A 10,448-nucleotide genomic window follows, 5' to 3' on the forward strand; every position below is an offset into this window, starting at 1 on the left:
CATTTAAAGTTCTCCCCTGCCAAATAAATCATGGGAACTGCAATTCCCAGCACCCTACACAAACACCAACCCCCAGAATTATTATTTTTTTGGGGGGGGCTTGCTTTAAATGTATGGTCATGTAAACTTCCTCTCCCCTTATTTTTCTTTCCTTCTTTTTTCTTTCATTCCCTCCCCTGGTGGGAAGTTTTACAAAAGACAAGTCCTGTGACATATAGAGAAACCCTGAAAATAGGAATTTACATAGACTTCAGCCTTATGATTTTGATTGCAAACCTTTATTCAGAATATAGTTCTTATTACATTCAGAATTACTTAATTTTTTAAAAAAATTAAGTTTAGCTTCATTCACGTTGTGCAGAGTCCTGAGGCGGATCTACACACATGGTTTTTAATGTTAGGGAAGGGTTTTGTTAATGTATTTGGACACATGACGTCCTACTTTTAAATTCCATAATGCGTTATTAAAATGGGACACCAGAGGGCACCGCAGAGCAACCAGCAGCAGGAAAGCAGTGTTTTCACGGGGTGGGGGACCAGGGTAAAAATGCTTTAATTAACAAGTATGCCTGTGATGTTTTAGAACAACATATCTAATAATGTTCTAATAACATTAAGCTGGTCAGTGTAGAGCCAGCGCTTGTCACTCTAAAGCAAGTGGTTTGAAGTAGGCAGTCTCTGCAGAAAGAAGAGGCCTTTGCAATCCCGTTCTTGCTACTTGGTGTGTTTTCTCATGATGGTTCTTCAGGAAGGCAAAGGTTTCTCACATATGTAGAAGTTTGCAGTGGAACAGCTCTCATCATTCCATTCCCCAGAAAAATGGATTTCTGCACAGTCTTCCTTGTTCTGATAGTCACTGGGCTGACCCTGTCTCCAATTCCTAAATGAGGAAGGGAGGTAAGATACATTGAAAAATGTGGAAATGGTTCTTCTCCAGCCACACCATCCTCGACTCGCTTCCCAAATTCAAGTATATCCAAGCTATTCTCTCTAGATTTTCCATTCTGCACTTTGGTGGCTTTGACACAGCAGGGGCATAGGAAGGGGGTGGGGTCCACCTTGGGCCTGGCCTGCAGCCTGACCAAGCCACCTGCCTCTCCTGGGAGTGACGCTGTGCCCCTGTGCGTGGATTGCCCTGTGCCCGCTGCTCCAGCTGCTGGAGCAGCCAGCTGCACCCCTGGGACACAGTGACTGGCTCATTTGTTTTGTAAAATTTACACACTGCTGGGTTGTAAATAACCTCAAAACAGATTACTAAGAGAATAAAACAATAAAGTTATTGGTGAAAATAGTTAAAAACAACTTTTTTGGCAACATTCAAAAAAGAAATAAAAGCAGCAATAAAGTCAAAACAGATTAAAATGCACATCAACATTTTAGCTATCTGGGTAGGCTTGTCTACCCAGCTTTCTTCCAGGGAGCTCAAGGCATATCCCACCCAAGGAAGCTCTGTCACAAGACCTAGATCTGCTTACTTTCAGCAAACCAATTGCACTGTATGACTTCATATCACATCTTAGCATAAGTTGGGGAACATTTTAGCCCAGTAGGCCAGATCTTTTTCTCACTGGCCCATGGCAGGCCAACTTTGACAGGTGGGTGGGACCTACGCCATAATGGTAGCAGGTTATTGACACCCATCAAAATTCACAGAAGGTTGGTGTAGCGCAGCCTCCTGTGAATATGTACTCCCTGTGCCAGGGAGGCTCCCTTTAACTAAAAATCAGCTGGTGGTTGGTTAGAAGGAGCCCCTTTGAAGGGGGGAAATGCTCCAGTCTTTGTGGCATTGCCGCCTCTGCAGAGAAAGCAGTTTCTATTGAAATCACTGGGAGAAGCGCTTCCTTTGGGGGGCAGCAGCATCTGAGGGGGTATGTGAGAGACAGTGGGGCAGAAGAAGGGGGCAAGGGGGCTCACCAGGCCAAGACCTGGTCAGCTACTCCTGGGATAAAGAAAACATTGTAGACCGGGGCTCAGCGAAACTCCAGTCTCTGTTGCCTTCCCAGGATGGCCAAAGTTTGGCTTGCTGCCTTGCCAAGTTTGGCTTGCTGGGGGAGGTTGCGGCATTCATAGTCCTGTGTCTTACTTGTAGCTGCTTAAGTAATCGGTGCCATCAATCCACCTCCATTCCCCTTCTTCATCGATGTCATTGAGTCCAATCCAATAGCGTTCATTCCTAGTTTGAGATTCGAGGAAATTCTGCAAGGAAACCCCCCACAGGATAGGGCAGGCACTGACTTTTAGTTTTAAGGATACAAACACACACAACTCATAGAAGTGGCGTTATTCAAGCAGCATTGCCTGCAGGGGTGCGATTGGAGGGTTGAGGGGTTGGGTGGCTGGCTGAAGGTCCCCTCAAAATTCTGTGGCCGTTATGTGTGCACACTGCACCATGTGCTCATTTCACTCACATGCTCATGTCCCTTGCAACACGTAATGACACAACACGTCAGCACATCGTGGGGTGTGTGCACATTGCGCAGCCCTGGCTCCCTCAGTCATGGGGCAAGCCAGCGCAGAAGATGCTCCCTGTGTCTCTGCATGAGTCCCTGCTCTGGTCTTGCCTTTCTCTAGTCAGGAAGCATCTTGATCAGCAAACCTGGATTTCCAGAGCCACACTTGCCACTAAATATCTACAGAGTGTCCACATGGCCTACTTTACAGATAACAGTCCTCTGTTTGAAAGAGTTCTCTATTTTAAGAGCTGGCTAGTTGAAGTCCAGGTTAAAGATGCAGAAGGGAGAGCAGATATACCCGGTAACACACACACACACACATCTATAAATGAGGATATGCAAATTTTACAACATCTCTTTTTTGGTGCTACATTTCATTTTTGTAATGTCCTCAATGTCTGACTGGGCTTTCTCTCTGGGTAAAACTGAAATTTGTGACAATCACCAGCAGCAGAAACATCACATGCAGGATGTATTTTGTGCTTTTCTCCTTGCTTGCTCAGCTTGCATTTAAAGGTGATCTTACCTAATTTGCACCTTCCAAAACAATATACTCAGCTATACTCTGTATACTCAGACTTCTTTATAGCATTTCTTTCCTGTGTTTAGAATGATCCACCCCATCCTTCAAGATTTGAATTTCTCTGACTTTTGCAATGCAGTCTTCCAGCCGAGTAATGTGTGTCACTAGGGTGACTTTGCATATAAATGCATATTAGTGAAGATAACATTAAAAATGTGTTATGTTAGAGGAGATTGCATTCCAAAGATGTGCATGTTAGGGCAAATTTGCACTGGAAGAGAACGTCTTTTTAAAAAATCTCTAAAACCTGATATGGAAATATGGAGAAGTGAACTTAAGACTGGCAATGATGAAGAACTGAGAGAAACCAAAATGGACATGTTTGCCCATCCCTAGCTGCCCACAAGGGAAGCTGAGCCCTGAAGTCCTTGTAAGAGGCTTCCCAGCATCCCTCACCATTGTCATCTCAGAGCGGTTGGGGCCTTGTTTCAATTTCACGTTTGCATCTTATTTCTACTACATTAAATGTAGTTTCCCACCAAAAGACCCCGGGAAATGTAGTTTGAGGTGTCAATAAGAACTCATTTGAGAGGCAACATATCCACACACATACAAGGACCAATATTCCAGCACCTTTACCTGCTTGGCCTCATCATGAATAACCACCAGACTTGAATTACGTTGTGCACATTGAGATTCAGCTATGTGCCAAGTAAATTTCTGTACAGAGAAGTAATAACACCGACCGTCAAAGTATTCCCATTCCCTGCTTCTGGAACCGCATGGGAACACTGGCAAAAGAGAAAAGGCACAGAATGAAAGCCCTGACCGTGGCTTCACCCAATGGACTGCAGGTGGAGCGGGCACGCTCCGGCCATCCTTCCACAGCCTTCCCCACCAGGCGGAGAGACGTACCCTCTTTCTGTTTTAATATAGGCATGCTTTCTAAATTGTGAAGAACAGTTACAATGTGGGGCTTTTTTGGGGATAGAGAAAGCCTTTTCTCCCTCTCTCAGCATAGCACTGGATGGGGGCATCCCAGGAAGCTGAAGGCTGGAACATTCAGGAGAGACAAAAGAAAATACTTCTCCACAGAGTAGATAGTTAAGGTGGAATTTGCTCCTCTAGGGGGCAGCGATGCTCATCGAGGCAGCAGCAGCCAAGCCCATTTCATCCCTGTAATCCTGGGGGCGCTGGGGTTGTGAGGGTTTGCAGCATATCAATGGCACAAGCTCATGAGTTACACCTGTTTCTAAGCTCCCCCAGCTCAAGGGACTCACAGAGTTCCTGGCCCATGAGATGCTTAGAGTTCAGGCTTCCCTGGAAGATGCCGCTTTGATGGGGAAGACCTGCCTTCTAAAGCCAGGCATTGGAGGAATGATTGTGGATGATAAATTATGCCCCTCCTGCAGTGGAAACAGGCTCTCTGGCGTAATGCCAGGCGAGAGCCACCTCCCCCAGGCTATTGCAGCCGCAAGCCCCAGATGGTTTTGGCAAGACACTTACGCTCCTTGCTCATTTCAAGCTGTTTATGCATGTCATTCATTTCTGAAAAAAACTTTGACCCTGAAATTTCAAGAAGAAATACAAGTAAACTCAGAATATTAGAAATTCAGAAGAGAGAAAAGGAGATAGGGTGGGACATCTTCTCCCATTCCAGCATCACTTGTCACAAACCAGACAGGTAGATTCTGGAAATCCCAAATTAAATTAGTCCCAACACCTATTCCTCTTGGACAGCTTCCATCCTAGGATGAATAGCAGAATTGAGGTGAGGGGAGAATAATTTTTGTTAGAGTAATGACAGAGAACATTAGTAAGAGCACATATCCTGCATGTACCTCCGGATATTTTTTATTTATTTACATGGTGCCTGGGGGAATCCCAGTGACCAGGGAAAGAACTCTGAGACCCTGGAGGAGACAGTGCTGGGCTGGTTGGTCCAGTGGTCTGACTCAATATCCGGCAGAAATGTATATGCTGCCTCATCCCCCTTGGCCACTCTGGCTGTCTTGACTCACTAGTCAGCCATTGGCCATCCCACCAGCCCAAGTTTGATTTTCTGAACAGTTTTCCAGCAGCTTTCGAAGGTGAGAATCTGAATTGGGGTGGGAACCCCACATTTGGTCATAAAGCTGGAGCATTTCAGACTTTGGAGTTCTTTAATTACCACTGGAGATCAGTAGCCCCAGCAAGATGATCATCAGCAGGTAAGCGAGAGCCAGGAGCCCATAAACCAGGAAAGAGGAGCTCCATTTCCACTGGGGGAATGACCTGCCTTTCAAAAGAGAGAAAAAGAAGAAGGTCATTTGTCCTTATCTTGAACACATTCCTTTGTGGATAATGGAGGTTAGAGAGGATTTTACTCTATATTTTCAAAGCATAATGTTTCTCTCCCCCCCCCCCGCCCCAGTTCCTTTCTCTCTCACACACAGTTCCAATTTTGTTAAATTCCATATTACAGTTGTACCACTGGTTATGAATGCTTCTGGTTACGAACGCTTCAGGTTAGGAGCTCTGCTAACCCAGAAGTAGCTGCTCCTGGCTGTGAACTTTGCCCCAGGATGCGAATGGAAATCGCGCGCCAGAGGCGCACACAGCAGGAAGTCCATTAGTGAAAGTGCGCCTCAGGATAAAAATGGTTTCAGCTTAAGAACAGACCTCTGGAATGAATTAAGTTCGTAACCAGAGTATATTGCAATTTCTTCCATTCTCACTAGTGCAGACATTTTTAATAAAGCTTGCATTCAGGGGAAGGTTGCTGTATCATAAATGTAGAGAAAAACTTTAAATAAGCAAACTGTGGGCTCCCCTCATCCCATCCTCTATTTCACCAAATTAAATCCACTCTCATTCCAAACCTTTTAGTTCCTTGTAGCTGGGTTGTTTTCGCAGTTTCTTATCTCATGATCTCTAGCACACACCTGTAGTTTAGTCCAATTAAAATTCAATTAACAGGATAACCTTTGCTTCCAGGAATGGGATGGGGGGGGGTCACGGCAGCCAGAGTGCCCCGTGCCCCCAGTGCCTTTGCCTGCCCTCGCATTCCATGGGGAAGCGAGTGCCAGACTGCCAGGCAAACTGCAGGTGAGAGCCTGGTTCCTCTTCCAACCGAAGAGGAATGCAGATAATGAAATTCCCCCTTCATTATCTGATTACCTCCATCTGTCTCTCTCCCGCAGTGTTGGGAGGGACGCCAATTCTGGCGCACCAGAAACAGGAAGGCCCTTGATTAGAATTTCTGATCCTGCTTCTCTCAGACACTCAAGTCATTTTTTACAATTTTTACGTGCAGTACTTTGATGATTATGTAGTATATATATATCTTACAAAGATAAATTAAACACTAGAGCAGATGCAACCAGACCCTCTAGGTCCATTCGCCCTTCTTTGTGAGCAGGCCCCAAACTGCTCTTGTGAACTGGCAAATGGCAGGCCGAATTGTCTGCCTGCCACCAAATTGACTATTGGCAACAGTGTGCGTTCCCTGGGGCACGGGATCAACTGCCCAATGGTTACGCCTGGCCATTTGGGCTCTTCTTTCTTTGCAGGTTTTCCCACCCTCCCTTACCTCAGGATGTTGCTGATGGTACAACCTCGTTATGGACTATGTCGGCTGTCATATTTGGGGCCAGGAAGGAATTTTTCCATTTGGCAAATTGGCATCAGCCATTGGGTTTTTGCCTACCTTGTAGCAATCACCACAACTTTCTAAAGTGGATAGGCATTGGGTAAGCTTAGATCTTGGATGGAGGGGAGGTTGTAGCCTCTGACTGCCCCTCCAGGTATGGGTATCCTGTTAAAAGGATCCAGGAGTATTGACTTCTGTCCAACACCTAGAGGGGGGCTAGGGCCACTGCACTCCTCCATTAGGGACCACTTTTGGGTTGCCCCAATTTGATGGAGGTCATAGGGCATTATTCCCTGTCAGTTGGCTTCAACCTTAGAGGCCCTTCCAGCAGATGGGCTGGAGTCATAATGCCTATGGCCAAAACCTACACATCTGTAACCAATAAAGTTGTGGCCTTATTGGATCCCATACTTATTTAATCCCCAGGGAACGGGGTGGTCATGGGGCCTCAACATGCAAGTCAGGAAAGAGAAGAAGTCAATTAATTAATTCCAGCTTCAACACTGGCAGTGAATTGCTGGTAGGGACTGAGTTGGTCAAAGAAAATTTGACCAACATTGCCAGCCTGCTAACCTTCCTTCAAACGGTATTTTGCTGGCATCTCCATACGCCTGCCAGAGCCAACTTCCTGTCCAAACATCTCCTCTTCCTGACACCAGGTACTGGAAGTAGGCCTAATTCTCAGATCTGAAGCTGCTTTGTGCAGTTCCACTTTGGGTGCTTATTGTGGTGCCCACTCCAAAGCCACAGGAAGGAAAGCAAATCTTTCTATTTTTCCTCTACCCCAAGTCAACTGGAAAGACTCCTAGCACAAAGACAAAGGACCTGTTAATCTGGAATTTGGAAGGTTGCTTACTCCTTAGATGCAATTTTGAGTCCCCTAATAGTGACTTCAGATCTGGATCCAGTATTGGAAAAGGTTTACCACAAAGGGCTTCCTGACTTGTTGGATCTGGATCCAAACCTTGAGGCCACTGCATGCCACAAATACTTACCTGTTTTTCTTGGAGCCATGGCTTTCCCCATCCTGGCCAGATATCCGTGGTCTCCGTCTTCCACTTGCTCATGGACACCAACAATACCCATCTTGCTTTTGTCTTCAAATTTCTCCTCTCAATGCATTTATAATAGGAGCAACAAATTGAGGAACTAAGCATCTATTTCTTTCCTTCCCCCTCCTCCTCCTGTTTGTTTGGAAGAATGGGGGAAGTTAAAACATGTGCCACCCACTGGTTTCAGGAATTAAGCTCCTTTTAAGAGGAACTTTAGACTTTTATAATGGCACTTTAAGAAATGGTCCCTTCCTCTGAGAAAACCAGATATTGCAGCATGGTATCTCCATGACCCATTTTATCTGATCTTGGCTGGATCTAGAGACATCAAAAAAGCATTTCAGGAAAACGAATTGTAAACTTCATAGTGGGAAATCACGTTGGCGAAATAAGGAACTCCATAGTGTGAGTAGATAAATAGGTACTGCTGTGGCAGGAAGGTAAACGGTATTTCTGTGTGCTCTGGTTTCTGTCACGGTGTTCCATTGTGCCAGAAGCGGTTTAGTCCTGCTGGCCACATGACCTGGAAAGCCGTCTGTGGAGAAACACTGGCTCCCTCAGCCTGAAAGCGAGATGAGCGCCGCAACCCCAGAGTCGCCTTTGACTGGACTTAACTGTCCAGGGGTCCTTTACCTTTCTTTTTTAACCCTTTATGGATGCTGGCAGAGACTGTGGAAACAGAAGCTGAGTTTATGTGAATGGAGGAGAACTTTCACAGACCATGTGTGGCTGTTTACTTTTACCCTACTTTTCTCTTTCTCTCCATTGTAGGTATTGCCATACCAGATACACTGCCCAAGAATCCTGGGAACTGAAGGGCCCTGGGAAATGTAGCCGTGAGGGGTATAATATAGTGCCCAGGATTCAGTGGGGATGTGCTTTAAATGTATGTTGTGCACACAGCCATCACCTCCTCTTTCTGTGTTTCCTCCCTTCTCTTAGCATTAATTACTCAAATGCTATAATTAATTCCTAGACTCCTCATGCCGGATACATAATCTTGTTATTCTGAATTAAAATTAAAGGATCACTTCAAGCCAAAGTGTTTACTGTTAAAATATGTGTGAGAATTCCTCACCCTGAGAGGAGCCCATTCTGTGCAAATTACCTGCCCTGTAGAATCTGCCTTAGGAGTGGCAGGAGATAAGTCCAGAGCAGAGACTCATGCAGAGACATCGCTGTAACTGAGCCCATTGTGTGAGCTGTCCATATGCTTGGCAATGGCTGTTACCGGGGAGGGGGCTTGACCCCTGCAGCAGCAGCACCCCAAAGTTTATACATGCCTCCAGTTATGTGTCTTCTCCAGTCTTCTGTTGCAACACCTTCATGGGACTCTTGTGTTCACTTCCCTGAAAAATTATTTGGAAAACGCTGATTCCAAAAGTTGCTCAATCTAAAACAAGCAACAGTTCTGAGTTCAAGAAAGCATTCCTTAGCATTCCTTATAGAACTACTCATTCTGTCCTTATTTTTAAATTATTCCTCCCAGTTTATCAAAATCCCAAAGCTTTGATCAACTTAATGTTGCAGCCACTATAAACTTTTCCCACCAAGAACCGTAGTATCATTGGGCAGCTCCTGGGGGAGCTCGACTGAATTGAGGTGCCTCCATTTGGGGCATTGCCCTTTAAGAAAGCACTTTGACTCCAGGGGAATTATCTGGTATAACAGGCATCAGATCTTTCAGAAACCCAAAATTTTGCATTCCTCATACAGTGCACCAAGCTGTGAGGTGTTCTCTGCTGCTGTTCTGGGGAAGTGAATTTAAAGAGTCCCATGTAAGCATTCATGGATCACTGCCTTGCCGTGGTGAAGGGGCTTGAAGAACTCGGAGAAGCTATGAGCTATGCTGTGCAGGGCCACCCAAGATGGACAGGTCATAGTGGAGAGTTTTGACCAAACGTGATCCACCTGGAGGAGGAACCGGCAAGCCACTCCAGTATCCCTGCCAAGAAAACTCCATGGACAAAGACAACAGGCATATAAAAGTTATGACGCTGGAAGATGAGCCCCTCAGGTCGGAAGGTGTCCAACAGGCTACTGGGGAAGAGCGGAAGACAAGTACAAGTAGATCCAGAGCTGATGAAGCGGCTGAGCCAAAGCTGAAAGGACGCTCAGTTGCGGATATGCATGGAAGCGAAAGGAAAGTCCAATGCTGTAAAGAAGAATATTGCATAGGAACCTGGAATGTAAGAACCATGAACCTGGGTAAGTTGGATGTGGTCAAAAATGAGATGGCAAGAATAAATATTGACATCCTGGGCATCAGTGAACTAAAATGGACGGGAATGGGCGAATTCAGTTCAGATGACCATCATATCTACTACTGTGGGCAAGAAGCCCGTAAAAGAAATGGAGTGGCCCTCATAGTCAACAAAAGAGTGGCAAAAGCTGTATTGGGATGCAATCTCAAAAATGATAGAATGATCTCGATACGAATCCAAGGGAGACCTTTTAACATCACAGTAATCCAAGTTTATGCACCAACCACTGGTGCTGAAGAAACTGAAATTGACCAATTCTATGAAGACTTACAACACCTGATAGAATTGACACCAAAGAAGGATGTTCTTCTCATTATAGGGGATTGGAATGCTAAAGTAGGGAGTCAAGAGATAAAAGGAACAACTGGCAAGTTTGGCCTTGGAGTTCAAAACGAAGCAGGGCAAAGGCTAATAGAGTTCTGCCAAGAGAACAAGCTGGTCATCACAAACACGCTTTTCCAACAACATAAGAGACGACTCTACACATGGACATCACCAGATGGGCAGCATCGAAATCAGATTGAT

General features: G+C 45.5%; 1 protein-coding gene across 2 annotated transcripts; it reads right to left on the reverse strand.

The window, feature by feature from the left end:
* Window positions 1-256: 256 nt before the first annotated feature.
* On the reverse strand, window positions 257-7,761 carry LOC309336220 (hepatic lectin-like). Of its 2 annotated transcripts, XM_081851826.1 has the most exons (6): window positions 7,603-7,761; window positions 5,147-5,254; window positions 4,483-4,542; window positions 3,616-3,767; window positions 2,084-2,196; window positions 257-880 (listed from the first exon to the last, which is right to left on the reverse strand). In XM_081851826.1, the coding sequence occupies exons 1-6, from the start codon at window positions 7,691-7,693 to the stop codon at window positions 745-747; spliced, it is 660 nt and encodes a 219-aa protein (XP_081707952.1). In that variant the 5' UTR covers window positions 7,694-7,761; the 3' UTR covers window positions 257-744. The 2 variants fall into 2 exon arrangements, with proteins under 2 accessions (XP_081707952.1, XP_081707953.1); XM_081851827.1 differs by lacking the exon at window positions 4,483-4,542.
* Between the last annotated feature and the right edge of the window lie 2,687 nt (window positions 7,762-10,448).

The sequence above is a fragment of the Podarcis erhardii genome, assembly GCF_964252035.2.
Source record: "Podarcis erhardii genome assembly, chromosome: 2".
In the NCBI taxonomy this organism is placed as follows: Eukaryota; Metazoa; Chordata; class Lepidosauria; order Squamata; family Lacertidae; genus Podarcis; species Podarcis erhardii.

What these genes read in the sequence shown, in the direction of transcription:
- LOC309336220 (XM_081851826.1), bottom strand. Translation starts at nt 7,693, where the DNA reads ATGGGTATTGTTGGTGTCCATGAGCAAGTGGAAGACGGAGACCACGGA. An exon ending in CATGGCTCCAAGAAAAACAG is followed by an intron (nt 5,255 to 7,602) that starts GTAAGTATTTGT and finishes CTCTTTTGAAAG; the next exon opens with GCAGGTCATTCCCCCAGTGG. An exon ending in GCTTGAAATGAGCAAGGAGC is followed by an intron (nt 3,768 to 4,482) that starts GTAAGTGTCTTG and finishes CTCTTTTGCCAG; the next exon opens with TGTTCCCATGCGGTTCCAGA.